Below are 18,296 nucleotides of genomic sequence, written 5' to 3'. Positions count from 1 at the left end.
GGTCTGCCTCCTACCCATTGCTACGTGGTTTGTGATGCATCATCTGGATGCCGTGCTGCGCCCCCTTAGGGCTTTGAGCCCTCTTGCTGACCTAGGTGCCTTCTCGACACCTAGTACTCCTTCCCCCTGTCAGCACTACCGGTCCTGGCCCCTACTGCCGGATGACCAACCACCCTCCCATCCCTCCCGGTTTCCTTTCCTTCCTCCCTCCTTTCTGACCACGTTGTCTCTCGCTTTGTATCCTTCTCCTCTATCTCTCTTCCTCCTTCCTCTACTTTCAGTGTTCTACACTCTTTCTATTCTGCCTACCTCTTTGCTGTTTGCCCATGGGTCTCCGGGTACTCTCTTTTAATGTGAAGGGCCTGAATAGCCCTCAAAAGAGAGGTAAGCTCTTTGCCTCCCTTAAGCTCCATTAAGGCGACCTGGTCTTTCTCCAGGAGACTCATTTCCTACATAACTCCCACCCTACGCTGCAATGTAAACCGTACCCTGATTCTTTTCATGCCTGTGATCATTCAGCCAAAAAAAGGGGGGTCGCTATCTTATTTGCCCGTCACCTCACCTTTGAGCTTCTAGATTCCCATGCCGACAAGGATGGCCGGTTTCTTGTTTTGGTGGGGAAACTTAACAACAAACTATGCACCTTAGCTAACGTCTATGCCCCTAACCAACGACAGGAACTATTCTTTGCAAAGCTAGATACTCTCCTTACTCGAGTCCGGCAAGGCGACCTCATACTTGCTGGGGACTTTCACTCTGTTTTAAATCCAAAGATAGATAGCTCTCCCTCTCTGCCCGCTGCTTCCCCGTCGGACTCTCTCCGCTCTAGATCCCTCCTCCGTCTCATGCGATCCCAGCTTCTCTATGACTCTTGGAGGATAAAAGATCCCTCTGCACGTGACTACACCTTTTATTCTGCCCCTCATAATTCCTACTCCCGCATTGATATGGTCCTGCTCAGCCATGATCTTGCCTTGAATCTCCACGCTGCCCATATACACCCATTGATCTGGTCTGATCATGCCCCTATCTCTTGCGACCTCTCGGGTCTGCTCTCACGCCCCTGCCCCATGACATGGCGTCTTAACGACTCCCTCCTTCACAACCCGGAGATACGTTCCCATCTTCGGGACAAGATTTCCGACTATTTTACCCTGAATGACTCCCCTGATATTTCTAGGTCCACTCTCTGGCTGGCACATAAGGCAGTTCTTTGTGGGCACATTATCAGCCTGGCCTCAAAAACCAAAAAAACAGTCCCTCACTCAGTTTAACAAACTCTCTATTAAACTCCACACACTCGAGACCCAGCACAAGGCGTCCTCCGACCAGGCTATCTTGTCTGAGCTCCATACTGTCAAAGCGGAACTTGATCTCCTTCTCTCCAGACGGGTGGCTAAACGTCTCAAATGGCTTCGCCAGTCTTTTTATGAGAAGGGAGACAAGGCAGACAAGATCCTAGTGGCACGACTCCGCTCCGCGAGAGCCAAAACTAATATTGTCTCTATCAGAGACTCTCTCAATCAGCTAGTTCATGACCCCACCGCCATTAGGGCTGCTTCCAATCCTACTACGCTGACTTGTACAACCTCCCACCCCCCTCACCTGGTTCTTCCTCTCCGTCCCACTCTGACCTAGTCTCTCACTTTCTTTCAACTTCTAACTTGCCTAGATTGCCTCAGGACGCCATGGACCATCTTAACAGTGAGATCTCGGTGGAAGAAATTGCAAAAGATTGGTAAATCCCCTGGCACGGATGGGTTCACGGCTCTCTACTACAAAAAAATTTCCGATATTCTCTCCCCCCACCTTCAGTCCCTGTTTAATAGGATTATCCATGACGACTCCTTTCCTCCTGAGATGTTAGAGGCTAGAATAGTGGTGATCCCTAAGGAAGGCAAGGACACCCTTAACTGCGCTAGCTACCGACCTATATCTCTCCTGAACCTGGACTTGAAAATCTTTGCTAAAATCCTAGCCAATCGCCTTAACCCGTATCTCCCTTCCCTTGTCCACTACGACCAAGTGGGGTTTATCCCGGGCCGCCAGGCGAGGGATAACACCAGACGTGCTATTGATCTTATACACATATCAAACTCCAGGGGATCCCCCACTATCATGCTCTCCTTAGATGCTGAAAAGGCTTTTGACCGGATCTCCTGGAGTTTTCTGAGAGCCACCCTGGAGGCCTATGGCTTGTCTGGTGGCTTTCTCACTGGTGTCCTGGCACTATACTCCGCCCCCTCCGCCACAGTCTTAATCAATGGTGTCCCGTCTGCTCCGGTCCGCATATCAAATGGTACACGTCAGGGATGCCCTCTCTCACCGCTAATATTTGCCCTCATTATTGAGCCCCTCGCTTCTCAAATTAGAGCTCATCCAAATATACATGGTATACAAGTAGGCCGCACCGATCCTAAAATCTCCCTCTTCGCTGACGACATTCTACTTTCCCTGACCCAGCCCCTTATCTCACTCCCAAATTTATTTTCAGTCCTGCATTCTTATAGCCTTATATCAGGCTACAAGATCAATTATTCCAAGTCCGAGGCTATGCTGCTTCATGTACCCCACCGAGAGGCTGAATCCCTTCGCGCCAGTTTCAATTTTAAATGGCAGCCTACAAAGATCAAATATTTGGGTATTTACTTGACCTCCCGCTACGATTCTCTCTTCCGGGAAAACTTTCCACCCCTCCTCACCAAAACACTCGCTGACCTGACGTCCTGGAACAGTCTTTTCATTTCTGGCTGGGCAGGATCATAGCGGTTAAAATGAACATAGTCCCCAAATGGCTTTACCTTTTTCAGACCCTCCTTGTGGCAGTCCCGGCCTCCTTTCTTTGTACTACCCAGCGAGCCCTCGTGCGTTTTATCTGGAACCACAGACCCCCCGCATCGCTGCCAATACCCTGAAACGGCCAACCTCCGCTGGCGGTAGAGGTCTTCCTGATATCAAACTCTATTACCTAGCCTTCCATCTCTCCCATGTTGTCACCTCTTATGCTCCTCCGGGGTCCGTATCCTGGTTGGATATCGAGGCAGCCCACGTCAACCTCTCGGACCTGACCCCCTTATGGGGTCTGCCCTCTACCTCCCGACCCCCAACCTCCAAACTCCTCCCCACTATTAAATTTAACCTTAAAATTTGGGATTCCCACTCTCTGAAGATGGGTCTTACCACTACCCCCTCACCCTTGACCCCTATCTGGCAGAACCCTATGTTTCCTCCTGGATTCTCGATCACGAGATTCCATACATGGATAACGCTGGGCTTCAAATTCCCGACTAATTTTGCCGATCGGGGTCAATGGCTGTCCCTACCTGACCTCCAACAGAAGACCCCCTTATACTCACTTAAACCCTTTCAATTCCTACAAATCCGCCACTTCTTAGGTTCTCTGCCCTCCTCCGCTTTGCTTCGAGTCCTCACCCCCTTTGAAAGTTTATGCATTAACTCTCACCTCTCCAAAGGCTTAATCTCCCAACTTTACTCCCTTTTACTAGATTCTCCCCTTCCCCCCTCCTGGCCCCACGAACTCGCATGGGAGCGTGATCTTGGGCCTCCTCCAGAGAGCGAAGATTGGGAGGACATGAGACTGGGGATTGCTAAATGCTCAATTGCTACTGCTTTTAAGGAGACGGCTTACAAAATTTACTACCGTTGGTACTACACCCCTGATAGACTTAACAAACTCTTTCCATCTTCCTCCCCTAGTTGCTGGAGGAACTGCGGATCTAGAGGCACCATGCTACACATATGGTGGACCTGCCCGTCCATCGTTTCCTTTTGGAATCTAGCCCACTCCCTCCTTAACTCCCTTCTGGACTCCCCCGTGCTGAAAGATCCCTGGATCTTTTTGCTGTGTTACCCTCCCCCGATGCTTAAGAAATTCTCCCAAAAACTGACTACACATATTCTAACTGCGGCAAAATCGCTGATAGCTCTTAATTGGAAGAACCCCTCTCCACCCTCTCTCTCGTCTCTTAAAACCAAAATTTGGCATATTGCATCAATGGAGAAAATTACATACTATCTCCACGACCGGGGTCACGTTTTTGAGCAGGTTTGGGCTCGCTGCTGAACGTAGATCACCGTCTCCCCCCTCTTGCTCCTAGTTCCTTCCATAGACCCATGGGCATTGCCTACTGCTCCTCCTCCATCGCCTCTCTCATTTTCTTCTCTTTTCTCTTCCTCTCTCCTCTTCTTTTTCTCCTTCTTATCTTCTCTCGTCTCTCCCTTGCCCTCCCTCTCCCTCTTTCTTCTGATCTCACTATTTCCAGGATATGTACTGTGAGTGGATTATATCGTGGTTTTCCCTCCCCCCTATCCCCCTCTTCCTCCTATCCCTCCCTCCCCAAATTTAATACTTGATTACTAATGTTTTAGTTTTGATTACTCTCGCTGTTTATTTTAAAATTGTGGTTTCTGTTGGACGTTGGGTCTTCTGACCGCCTGTCCCTTTTGTCAATGTATTGTTTGCCCATTCTGTTTAACCACGCAAAAATAAAGAATTTAAAAAAAAAAAAAAGGGATAATGTGGAGAGTGATAAGTACCAGCCAATCAGCTTCTAACTGCCATGTCATAGGCCCTGTTTGAAAAATGACCGGCGCTGGTTGGCTGGTACTTTATCACTCTCCACTTTATCACTTTTTAAGGCTTAGTACTTCTGACCCTCAGTTTTAAAAATGACAGTTAGGAGATGATCGGTTGTTACTTTCTCTCTCTCCTCTTTATCTCTCTCAAATCTTTGATAAATCTCACCTAAAGCCCCATAAGATGTTACATAAGATGTTTGTCATAATTGTCTCAATCTACACCAGAACCATCTTGAGAGTTTTTGATTTGAACACTTGGGGCTCCATATAGCCAGTGGCGTCACAAAGGGGTGGGGGTGGGGGGGGTGCGGCCCGCTCCCGGGTGTCACCCGCCAAGGGGTGACACCAAAATGCCGGCTCCTGCACAGTGACAGGAGCCGAGTGCTGCACTGTAATATTATGTGCAGCACTCGGCTCCTGTCACCGTGTAGGAGCCAGCACTGCAGGAACAGCACCCCTGGGAGTCAGCCCTCACCTCCCACACCCCCCAGTGACAAAAAAACGGGTGTCGGGATGCAAAGCCCTGCCCCCTCCCACAAAGCCCCGCCCCTTTCCGTGCCTTCAATGGGCTAAAAACAAGTGCCGCCCGCAAAGCCCCGTCCCTCTATTTAAGCTACGCCCATTCCTGTGAAGCCCCACCCCCTTTTAATCACTGCCGCACTTGGTGTTACAGAGGTGAGTGACGCTTCTGCATATAGCAATGATACTTATAACCGGCTGTGTATTTAGTTTAGTATCACAGTGATACTAGCGAATAGGATGTTCTGGTGGGTTCAATCTAAAAGCTGTTTGCAACGTGACCAGTACAGTTGCTCAAGGCATTACTAGATTCTCTGATGTGATATCGTTATACACGTTTATCCGTATTACACTTCATCTAAACAATATTTTCCCTCCTTTTTTTTTCAGATTAATTTTGTGTTTTTATTCAACATTGTAAGAATATTAATGACAAAATTAAGAGCTTCAACCACCTCAGAAACAATACAGTATAGGTAAGTGCCTTGTCAGGAGACTGCGAATTGGAATATGATGTTACACCCATTGGCGTATTAACAGAGACGGAGGCCCGTGTCCATCCTCCTCTGCAGCCGACGCTCGTCAACGCAATAGAGTCTGAGCACTAGAGGGGCACAGTCACTATTGTGCACGCGCAAATCTCCAGGTAAATGGCACGGCGGACATTTTCCCAGAGATCTCCTTACTGTGCATGTGCAAATCTCCGGAAAAATGCACTCCACGCCTTTTATCGGAGATTTGTTGAGAGATGCTGCCGCTGGTCGGGGACTCCGGAGAGGTGAGTATTTAAAAAATGGGTGCGCGGTGTGGGCCCACCTGCACACACTACACCCATTATAGATACGTCACTGGTTAAACCAGTGGCTGGTGCACAAATACCTTTTGTCTTTACATTCTGTCTTAAACATAACTGTGTGTAGCTGATGTAACAAACATTGCAGCCCTTTTGTCATTCAGATTGTGTTAAGTAGCATGCTTTATAATTTGGCCCAAATTAACGGTGAGTCCACAAGACCCCCAGAAAAGTAGGTGGTCCGCTCACATTCCATCTTCTTCCAAGCGCAATGGGCGGAATGGCATGAATCGTGGGTCCATGGGGACTATATGGGACAATATGACGCAATGCTATGAGAATGACATAAAGCTACCTACCTCCATCCGCAGTCTGCTGCAACTCACATCTGGGCTTCTCCTGGGGGGAGGGGGGAATAAAAAGTCGCCAAGTATGGTTATAGGAGAAAGGGGTAGGTTTAGTGAAGATGAGAAGCAGATCAGATAGAGGGAAGTTTGGTGTCATTGTGTGCATGAGGATTTGGGAACAGGGAAGATGATGAATTGAGGCTGAAGGAAAGGGGGTTGTGGTCAGAGAGAGGGGGAACGCATATTTAGAAAAGCTATAAAGCAGAAATAGGAGTAGACAAAGGCAAGGAGATGTCTGCCCAGGTGCTTTGAGTAGGGGGTGGATAAGGATTACCCAGGACCGTGAGTGAAGGGGTGGTATATCCACGCCTTTTCCCCTCACTCTATAATGTGACCACTCCCCCAAGTGTGCACTCAACAAGGGGTCATAGCTGTGCCCCCTCCAGGGGACATGCGCCCTCCTCCAGGCGAGATAAAAGCCCGCTAGGATAAATTTGGAAGTAAAGGAAGTTTTGTGGCAGCAGAGACAGTGGGGTTGTAAATGGGAATGTGAGTTTATAAACGATGTCATTGTTATCCCACAAGTAACATGTGTTATTCTGAGCCACTCTACTCTAGTTACACCTACTGGACTGTAGGAATACAGTAAATAGCTGAAGAAGTAATTGTCTAGGGTGTCCAGAGATATCACTTTGGAATAACATATCCGTTCGTTTCCATAGCTTTTAATACTGGATATTCTATTTCCGTGGTGCTTAGTGCATTACATTTTATGATTCCTGCAAGAGTTTGGGATTTTTATTCATCAATGCTGAATTTATGGACTGCATGATGGTATCCTCAAAGCATAAACATTTCATGACTAGAGATAATTACCTAATCACAACTGCTGTGACCTTCACATAAGCAGCCAGAGACAGAGGTGCTGGAACATAAGTCAGATGGGCATTTAATGACAGATGACAGCTTCCATTGTATATGAGAGTTAACCCTAACTGCATTTGTCCTCTCCGGAAGTGACAGCATTGCTCTCATCTTTCAAGGAAAAGACTGCATCCACCAATTACTATAGTCATTCTGGACTACTGGAAAATAAATCATTTTGCCACATTAAGGGTATCAGGGCACCTAGTGGGTATTTTGCAAGCAGCCATCCTCACATCTCACATCGGATGATGCAAACTTCTGTTCTCTGCCCAGGGTGGTTATTCCGAGTTGATCACTAGCTGCATTTGTCTGCAGCGCAGCGATCAGGCTAAAAAAATGGCAGTTCTGCGCATGCGTATGCGGCGCAATGCGCACGCGTGACATACAGGCACAACGAACGATGTTGTTTTGCACAGGGTCTAGCAATGCATTTCAGTCGCACTGGTTGCCGCAGAGTGATTGACATGAAGTGGGCGTTTCTGGGTGGCAACTGACCGTTTTCAGGGAGTGTTCGGAAAAACGCAGGCGTGCCAGGGAAAACGCAGGCGTGGCTGGGCGAACGCTGGGCGGGTGTGTGACGTCAAATCCGGAACTGAATAGTCTGAAATGATCGCAAGCGCTGAGTAGGTTTTGAGCTACTCTGAAACTACACAACATTTTTTTGGAGGCGCTCTGCGATAAAAACGTTCGCACTTCTGTTAAGCTAAAATACACTCCCAGTGGGTGGCGGCATAGCGTTTGCATGGCTGCTAAAAACTGCTAGCGAGCGATCAACTCGGAATGATCCCCCTAATGCCTAGTCTCCCTTCACAAACCTTCATTAATTACCTCCGGAGTTTATATATAATAAATTAGAGAGCCCACACAATGAATTATTTATTTTTAATCAATAGGATTTGAGGGGCAATGACTGAAAGGAAGAACATTTGTAGACAAAAGGGGTGGAACCTCACCTCTTCTATAGATGGCATTAGCCGTTGTAGCCTATGGGCAACATTGCATAACATTTTCCAGGAGAGGGATCCAAAGGGTTCCTCCCAGGTATTGTACGCTAGCACTTTTGTGGTCTGATGACAGTGCATGTGCATTAGCGCAGCCTGGGTCCCAACTCAGAAGTAAAGTGCATTAGTGATCACTGTACTTCTGACAGCCCCTGTCTCTACATGTGAATAATGGTAAATTAAGGCGATCGTTAATTTTCGTATTGCGTCATTAAGCGGCGATAAGAAAATAGAATTATCGGGACCATTCCCAGCACATGATAAATATGCCCCATGATGAGAATTCATACAGTGAAATAATTGAAAGATGAATGGGAAAACACATTTTTGCTGAGCACTAGAGCGCTCAGACTCTACTGCGCGTGAGCAGAACTCCGTGAAAATGGCCGCTGCGCCATTTTCACAGAGTTTTAACACCGCTGTGGATGTCGGCACGGGACTCCAGAGGAGTGAGTATTTAGAAAATGGGTTCAGCGTATGCGGTGGGGGGGCCCCTCTGGACTCTGCACCCATTATAAATGCGCCAGTTCTCTGGTGGCATATTATTGGGGCAGATGTATTAAGCCAGGGGAACTGATAAAGAAGCGATAAAGCAGTGAATAGTGCAAGGTGATAACGCACCAGCCAATCATCTCCTGTCATTTTTCAAATCCATAATGATTGGCTGATGCATTATCACCTTGCACTTATCACTGGTTTATCACTTCTCCAGGTTAATACATCTGCCCGATTATACTGAATAATGAAACTAAAACTGTATGGTGTTCTGGATTACCTGTTGGTTTGTACCAATGGAGCCCCCAAATGCCCCATTTATTTTTTGTAACATCAACCAAGGAACGTTAAATGCAGCGACTCCTCACTCTTGGTTGGACAGCGGCACCATACACACAGAATAGGGTCACCAGCCCAACAAGTAAACAGCAAATTATGGGCCAAATGTAAGGTTTTTCAGTTTTCTTTAAAGTGGCAATCATTTACACTGCAAAACCAGGTTGATCTTGCTGTGTAAATGATTGCCACTTTAAAAAAAAACTGCAAAACCTTACCAAATCTCTCACTTTTTGAAACTCTCACTCTATTACATTTGGCCCAGTGTTTGATGTATAACGTTAAGCTGTTTTTCTTCCTAAACCTCTCACAATCTTTATACCTTGCAGGAAAGCCGTCAAAGCCACGTTGGTCCTGCTCCCTCTACTGGGAATAACCTACATGCTGTTCTTCGTGAATCCTGGAGAAGATGACATCTCTCAGATAGTCTTTATTTATTTTAATTCATTTCTTCAGTCTTTTCAGGTAAATGAATCATACAAATAATCTGCTTCTGTCATTAGTTCACCAATGCAGATCATAATCAATAAGCTGATATAAAGAGAAGGCTGATGATACTGTAAGATGAGGCTGAAAATCTATTGGATTTTCTCTTATGGCCATTATCACTTATTGCCCCATTAGCAAAGTGGAGGCGTTCCCAATGCATCCAATCAGGTTCTAGAGATCATTTCTCTACTGCATTCTACAAAAAGATAGTTAGAATATGATTGGTTGCTATGGGAAACACCACCACAAGCTTTAGTAAATCTACCCCAGTGAGTCAGACCTGGTGAAACAATCCATGAAATCACACAGATAACAAAATCCGAATTTGAAACAGAAATGACCTATTAAATGTTTTTAAACAACAAATGCTGTAAACCAAAAATGACAGTGACCTAGTAATTAGAGATGAGCGGTTCGGAGTTGACTTGGTTCGTTTGGATCTGAAAATGAGGCAAAACTTAATTTTTCTGCCACGCAAGATCCATGTAAGATGACGTTTTGCTTCGCTTTCACATCCGTTCTTGCATAAAGTTGGGCAGAAGAACTGAGTCAAATCCGAACCGCTCATCTATTACTAGAGATAAGGTGCATTCTGAACAGTTATGCACGTGTTTCAAATGAATGTAAAAGAATAGAATATAGGCAAAATTACTTTTATGAACAACAACACCCTACCTCAACCAGCAGTACTGTGAGGGCCGTGTGCCTAAGTATTCCACACCACTAGAGCTGTACCGGATCATTTCCCCCAATTAACAAAAGGAAGGAAGGGGGGAGGGGGGGGGGGGGGTTGTAACATAGTAACTAAGGTTGAAAAAAGACAATTGTCCATCGAGTTCAACCTATTTGTGGTCTCCTATGCAGTCTTATTATAGGATTAGTTATTTTTATGTTAGGGCTAGTTAAATTAACTATAATGCGTGCCTACGCACCATAACCCTGAATATCTTTATCCAATAGGAATTTATCTAACCTATTCTTAAAGGTGTTGACTGAGTCCGCCATTACTACTCTCTCAGGCAGGGAATTCCAAACACGTATTGTCCTTACTGTGAAAAAAACTTTTCGCCTCAATGTGCGGAAACTCCTCTCCTCTAACCTAAGCGAGTGACCACGTGTTCTCTGTGCTAATCTTATAGAAAACAGGTCCCTCCCAAGCTCTGTGCATTGACCCCTTATATATTTGTAGATGTTGATCATGTCCCCTCTTAGTCTCCTCTTTTCCAATGTAAACATGCCTAGCCTTGCAAGCCTTTCCTCGTATTCCAGCGTCTCCATGCCCTTGATTAGTTTGATCGCCCGCCTCTGAACCTTTTCTACATCCAGGATATCCTTTTTGTAATATGGTGCCCAAAATTGCACACAGTATTCAAGATGTGGCCTCACTAGTGATTTATATAATGGGAGTATAATACTCTCGTCCCTTACATCAATTCCCCATTTTATGCATGCTAATATCTTATTAGCCTTCTTTGCTGCACTCCTACTTTGGGTACTGCTGCTTAATTTGTTATCTATGTGAACCCCTAAGACTTTTTCCAGTACAGAATCCCCTAATATTACCCCATTTAGTATGTAGGTGTAATTATTGGTCTTGCCCCCACAGTGCATTACCTTACACTTGTCTGTGTTGAATCTCATTCTCCATCTCTGGTAAATACCGTTGAAAAAAACTTTGCTATGTCATTATCATTTTTGATTAAGACTCCCCTCTTGTCCTTTAAGGGGCCTATACTCTCCTTCTTTAGTCTCTTACTGTTAACGTACTTAAAAAAAATTTGGAATTCGCTTTGCTTTCCTTTGCTACTAGTCTTTCAGTTTCTACTTTAGCCGCTCTTATTCCTTTTTTGCATATTTTGGTACAGTCCTTATAGTGTTGAAATGACTCCGCATCCCCCTCAGATTTGTATTTTTTAAATGCTCGTCTTTTTTTGTCCATTAATTCCTTTATATTTTTGTTAAACCACATTGGTTTGGGATTTTTATTCCTTTTTTTGCTGCTGGTGGGAATAAATTTACGAGTATTATTAATTAGCAGTGATTTTAATACATCACATTTCTCTGTAGTATTTTTTCCTTGAAACAGAATTTCCCATTCAATGTCCCTTAACGCTTCCTTCATCATGTCAAAGTTGGCTTTGCTAAAGTTTAGAGTCCTAGTTGAGCCAGTATAGGACTGCTTATGAAAACTGATATTGAATGTGACCATATTGTGGTCGCTGTTATCTATGGGCTCTACTACTTCAATATTTGATACCAATTCCCCATTGTTTGTTAATACCAGGTCTAGGATTGCATTGTACCTAGTTGGTTCCTCGACTAATTGAACTAAGAAATTACCATTTAGCGTGTTTAAAAACATATTGCCCCTAGCAGTATCACATGAATTGATTTTCCAGTTTATCTCGGGATAGTTAAAGTCTCCCATCACTACTATGTCTCCTACTCCTGCTGCTCTTTCAATTTGGTTCAGTAACAATTTCTCGTCAGACACATTAAATACCAGGCGGCCTGTAGCATAACCCCAATAATAACTTCTTTATTCCTTTACCCCCGCATGCAATTTCTACCCATAACGTCTCAATAGTATTTACAGTGGTGGTGACCACCGTGATGTGCTATTTGCTGACTAGCGCACTTTGCATGAATTTACAGTGCGCATAATCTGTAGACTAGCGCACACAAATGGGGCTCTGCAGAGTCATGTGCAGTTTGGATGCATTGACCCTTATGGCCGACCAGGTGGAATTAGGGCTAGAAAATACATTGGCAGTGGGGCATAGTCAACAGAAGCTTTTCCCTGGGGTGTGCCAGGTGTGGAATGGGTGTCAATAGGGTGACCAAACAGGGAGAGCCTGGGAGGAACAGTGTCTTTGTATTACAGTGCTGATTGGGGCCTGCAGTGTTAATGCAAAAGCATGTGCACACTTCATCTGGCCCCCTCCAGTCAGGGATAAAGTTCGTCCGCAATGTCCAAGACACCCATAGAGTGGGAATAGAACCCTTGGCGAGCGCAGCGAGCCCGCAAGGAGCTTGTTACACTCGCCCCCTGCCGTTATCCCGCTGCCGTGATGCCGGCGTACACACCCGTAAATACACTTTTATAATACAGTGAGGTGGACAAGTGGCACAGTTGCCCCTAGCAACTAATCCTCTTCTGGCTAGCATTTATAAAGTACATTCTATAAAATGATAGGTAGAATCTGATTGGTTGCTATGGGAACTTCTCCACTTGACCACTTTTCCACTCTTGAATCTTCCCCGTAGAAAGAAATATAACTGTATTGCAAGCTAAATGTTTATCCTCTTTTATACATAATTACTTGAATGCTAAGAAAATCAATAAACCAACATGTTTGTTTTAAATCTCTTACAGGGTTTCTTTGTATCAGTGTTTTACTGTTTTTTGAACGGGGAGGTAAGTGCATTGCCATTGGTACTTTTTAATCCTCATATGGGCACATGAAATGATTTATAAATCCCTCTGTGACTTTAGTTGCTGAGAGATCACGTACTGTAGTCTGTAAAACTACAAAAGTCGTAAAAATGAAAAGAGATAATTTCATTAAAACTAAGGGGTCTATTCATGAAGCTTCAGTGTAGTTTGATGATCCTATATAATAAAAGGCTAAACCCCTCCTCACCTCTATGGGGAGAACTCAGGAGTTTTACGTGACGGCGGCCACTAGATGGCACCCGACTGAGCAATTCAAGTGTTGCTCCGTTCAGGCACGCAGAGCTGCCGGCGCTGACATAACTGTTATGTTGTTTAATTTGGTGGACTGGTAACTACAGTATTGTTTAATAAAAAGTAATTGCCTGATTCTGATATGAGAGCAAAGCAAGAAAGTTTGGGCCTGACTCTGCTTTGGGACTAAAGCAAGAAAGCGGAAGTAACTGTGCACATTGGGTCTGATTCAGAGTTGTACCTTACTGCACATCCACAGGGAAGCGGCTGTGCAGTACCGTACAGCTAATATGCAAATGCAGCAGGGGGCCTTTGGTGGTAAAGAGCCGCCTCCTGTCTGCATCTGTGATCCGCTAGTGTGTCTTGGATCATGCTGCGGGACCATCTGTCATCTGCAAGTTACTCAGATTTCCATCTCAGGTCCTCAGCTGAGGTCAGTAAATCTGCATACCCAGACGCAGACACTGTCCTCGGTGCTTCCACAAACCAAAGGCGACATGTTTCCGTTTTGAGGAACAAACCTGGTCGCCACCCCTCCCCTAAATGTCCCCAGACTGTCAATCAGGCTGGGGCTTAGGGGGCACTGTGTGCAAAGAAGCAGGACCCCTTCTGCACATGCGCAGTGTCCCTACCATCGGACATACGCTAACCATCCGGTTAGCGTACATGTGTGAATTAGAGACTGTTGCACTGCAGGTGGGGCAGGTGTAACATGTGCAGAGAGAGATAGATTTGGGTGCAGTGTGTCCAGACTCAAATTTAAATTGCAGTGTAAAAATAAAGCTGTCCAGCATTTGTGGGCTACATGCAAAAGCAGCCAGTATTTACTGTGCATGCAAAAATAATAAATGTATTTGCTCCCCTTGCTTTTCAGCATGGGTTGTCCAAATGCACTGTTACACTACTTGCCCTGTCATACTTTATTCTCAAAACAGATTCAGGCCTTTTGTGCCTGGTCAAACCATGCTGCAATGCAAGGGGCGCAAATACCTTTTTTTGCACGCACGGTAAGCACCACACTTGCGGACAGAGGGGGTCATTCCGACCTGATCGTAGCTGTGCTAAATATAGCACAGCTACGAACACTTACACTGACATGCGGGGGAATGCCAAGCACAGGGCTAGTCCACCCCGCATGTCAGGCCCGACCCCCCACTTCCCGCCCACACACCACACACACACACAAGTACAAAAGCATCGCACAGCGGCGATGCTTTTGTACTTGAAGTGTAACTCCCGGCCAGTGCAGCTCCTGCGGCTGGCCGGGAGTTACTCGTCGCTGCCCGGGTTGCAGCGGCTGCGTGTGATGTCACGCAGCCCCTGCGGCCCGCCCCCTGCACTGTCCGGCTATGCCTGCGTTGGCCAGACCGCGCCCACAAAACGGCAGCCAAATGCTGCCGTGCCGCCCCCTCCCACCCAGCGACCACCTCTGCCTGTCAATCAGGCAGAGGCGATCGCTAAGCAACGACAGCCGTTGGCTGTCAGCCACGCGCTGGCGCACTGCGGCGCCGGCGCATGCAAAGTTCTGACCTGATCGCTGCGCTGCCAAGAACTGCAGCGAGCGATTAGGTCCGAATGACCCCCATAGGGGGTCATTCAGACCTGATCGTAGCAGCAAATTTGTTAGCAGTTGGGCAAAACCATGGCCCTCATTCCAAGTTGTTCGCTCGTTATTTTCCTTCGCATCGGTGCGATTTTCCGCTAACTGCGCATGCGCAATGTTCGCACTGCGGCTGCGTCAAGTAAATTTGCTAAGAAGTTTGGTATTTTACTCACGGCATTACGAGGATTTTTCTTCGTTCTGGTGATCGGAGTGTGATTGACAGGAAGTGGGTGTTTCTGGGCGGAAATTGGCCGTTTTATGGGTGTGTGTGAAAAAACGCTGCCGTTTCTGGGAAAAACGTGGGAGTGGCTGGAGAAACGGGGGAGTGCCTGGGCGAACGCTGGGTGTGTTTGTAACGTCAAACCAGGAACGAAACTGACTGAACTGATCGCAGTGGCAGAGTAAGTCTCGAGCTACTCAGAAACTGCTAAGAAATTTCTATTCGCAATTTTGCGAATCTTTTGTTCACAATTCTGCTAAGCTAAGATTCACTCCCAGAGGGCGGCGGCTTAGCGTGTGCACTGCTGCGAAAAGCGGCTAGCGAGCGAACAACTCGGATATAACATTTGCAGAGAGAGTAAAATACTGGCTGCTTTATTTTTACACTGCAATTTAGATTGCAGATTGAACTCACCACACCCAAATCTATCTCTCTCTGCACATGTTATATCTTGTCCCCCCCCCCCTGCAGTGCACATGGGCCCTCATTCCGAGTTGTTCGCTCGGTATTTTTCATCGCATCGCAGTGAAAATCCGCTTAGTACGCATGCGCAATGTTCGCACTGCGACTGCGCCAAGTAACTTTACTATGAAGAAAGTATTTTTACTCACGGCTTTTTCTTCGCTCCGGCGAACGTAATGTGATTGACAGGAAATGGGTGTTACTGGGCGGAAACACGGCGTTTCAGGGGCGTGTGGCTGAAAACGCTACCGTTTCCGGAAAAAACGCAGGAGTGGCCGGGGAAACGGTGGGAGTGCCTGGGCGAACGCTGGGTGTGTTTGTGACGTCAACCAGGAACGACAAGCACTGAAATGATCGCACAGGCAGAGTAAGTCTGGAGCTACTCTGAAACTGCTAAGTAGTTAGTAATCGCATTATTGCGAATACATCGGTCGCAATTTTATGAAGCTAAGATTCACTCCCAGTAGGCGGCGGCTTAGCGTGTGTAACTCTGCTAAAATCGCCTTGCGACCGATCAACTCGGAATGAGGGCCATGGTTTTGCCCAACTGCTAAAAAATTTCCTGCTGCGATCAATTTGGAATTACCCCCTATGTGCACTGCAGGGGGGGGGGGGGGGGGGGGGCAGATATAACATGTGCAGAGACAGTTAGATTTGGGTGGGTTATATTGTTTCTGTGCAGGGTAAATACTGGCTGCTTTATTTTTACACTGCAATTTAGATTTCAGTTTGAAAACACCCCACCCAAATCTAACTCTCTCTGCACATGTTATATCTGCCCCACCTGCAGTGCACATGGTTTTGCCCAGCTGCTAACAAATTTGCTGCTGCGATCAACTCTGAATTAGGGCCCTCATTCCGAGTTGTTCGCTCGCAAGCTGCTTTTAGCAGCTTTGCACACGCTAAGCCGCCGCCTACTGGGAGTGAATCTTAGCTTATCAAAATTGCGAACGAAAGATTCGCAATATTGCGAAAAGACTTCTCTGTGCAGTTTCTGAGTAGCTCGAGACTTACTCTTCCAGTGCGATCAGTTCAGTGCTTGTCGTTCCTGGTTTGACGTCACAAACACACCCAGCGTTCGCCCAGACACTCCTCCGTTTCTCCAGCCACTCCCGCGTTTTTCCCAGAAACGGTAGCGTTTTTTCACACACACCCATAAAATGGCCTGTTTCCGCCCAGAAACACCACTTCCTGTCAATCACATTACGATCACCAGAACGAAGAAAAAACCTCGTAATGCGGTGAGTAAAATTCCTAACTGCATAGCAAATTTACTTGGCGCAGTCGCACTGCGGACATTGCGCATGAGCATTAGCGACTAATCGCTCTATTGCGAGAAAAAAATAACGAGCGAACAACTCGGAATGACCCCCCAGGCCCATAGTAGAGCTCCTCTATGGGAGAAAACCAACAATGATCATGTAATTTGCCATATTTTCTAGTAGTGAATAATACCTACGATATTACTAAGCAGGGGGCCAGTTTAATGTTTGTGCGGCCCCTACCAATAAAATTGTCCATATGATATGCTAGCGATGTTTTTAGAAAGTATAATGTGTAAATACTCCCAGCACCACATACTATATGTGATAAATCACACTGTAGGGGCCAAAGTCCACATCATGCCACACAGAAACCACAGTTCACACACAGCATGTGCAATGCAATGCCCCATGCTGGTGATGTAGGTTTGTACATGGGGGCCCCGATGTGACCGCACCAGTTGCCCTATTATAAATCCAGCACTGCTAACCAGTCTCAAAGTATCCCATTCCATTTGGAGTTTTTAAGAACTAAATTAACCACTTAACGGGCAATTTTTTTTCTGAAAAAGATCAGCAGAAATTATTCATTTTTTGTATTTAAGTTAAGAACATCCTTCAAAAAGGGATTAGGTGAAAACCGGACCGGACCAAATTCCGGAATGCCGGACCGGATCAGCTCCCTGCAGCGACCTCTGCCGCTGGGGAGCTGTGAAAGCGCGTCCCCGTCCGGGGGGCGGGTCCGCGGACGGGCTGTCAGTGGGGAGGGAGAAATCCCTGCCGGCTCCCGCACGAAGCTGCTGCACTGCTAGGAGGCTGTCAGCCCTGCACAGTGGCGCTGTCTGTGCGCTGCTGTCACACAGGGGAACCGCTGTGCAGGGCTGACAGCCTCCCACCTACCCCGCTGGTACTACACTCGGGCAGAGGGATGGAGGGGGGAGAACGGACATAGCTGCTGGTGCTGCAGCTCATCTATTTCACACACTGGCTGCATAGGGAGGTTTTTTTTTTTTTTCATTTTTAGAGCAGTATAAATATATAAATAAATAAATAAATAATAATAAATGACCACTTGCCCATTGTTTTTGTTGGGAGGGTAGGGGGTGTGACCACGCCGCCTTTATAAAAAAATATAATTAAAACTAATATTTATGAGCAACGCCACATGCAGTGGTGCCAAGAGGCGGGTAATCAGGTATTAATTACCCTGTCCCAGGCTGCTGGAGGGGCCCGACAGGGGATTCTAAAACTAATATTTATGAGCAGCGCCACATGCAGTGGTGCCAAGAGGCGGGTAATCAGGTATTAATTACCCTGTCCCAGGCTGCTAGAGGGGCCCGACAGGGGAGTCCACATCCCCCTTCCCAAATATACTTACGCTTGGCGGTACTGGGCAGCGTCCTGTAGTGCACATGCGTCATGTTCCCAGATGTCACTGGGCAGATGGCGCCGTCGGCCGAAGAGGAGGGATCTGCTTTCACCGATACCCCTTTAAAAATGTTTTAAAATATTTTTGTGAGAAAAATGGCTGCAGTAGGTGGTGTCTAAAACACTC

The 18,296-nt window shown here is 46.5% G+C and overlaps 1 protein-coding gene across 2 annotated transcripts in view; it reads left to right on the top strand.

Annotated features, from left to right (window-relative positions):
• The window catches only part of CRHR2 (corticotropin releasing hormone receptor 2), a 306,717-nt gene that overhangs the window by 253,251 nt on the left and 35,170 nt on the right, over nt 1–18,296 (top strand). For both annotated transcript variants that reach the window (XM_063924323.1, XM_063924324.1), the window contains 3 exons: nt 5,509–5,594; nt 9,347–9,482; nt 12,883–12,924. In XM_063924323.1, the coding sequence (XP_063780393.1) occupies nt 5,509–5,594; nt 9,347–9,482; nt 12,883–12,924 (264 nt within the window). The remainder of the gene's footprint in view (nt 1–5,508; nt 5,595–9,346; nt 9,483–12,882; nt 12,925–18,296) is intronic.

This window comes from Pseudophryne corroboree, chromosome 5 (assembly GCF_028390025.1).
Source record: "Pseudophryne corroboree isolate aPseCor3 chromosome 5, aPseCor3.hap2, whole genome shotgun sequence".
NCBI lineage: Eukaryota > Metazoa > Chordata > Amphibia > Anura > Myobatrachidae > Pseudophryne > Pseudophryne corroboree.
Note: the sequence above shows the minus strand (reverse complement) of the source record. Positions and strands in the feature narration are given on the sequence as shown.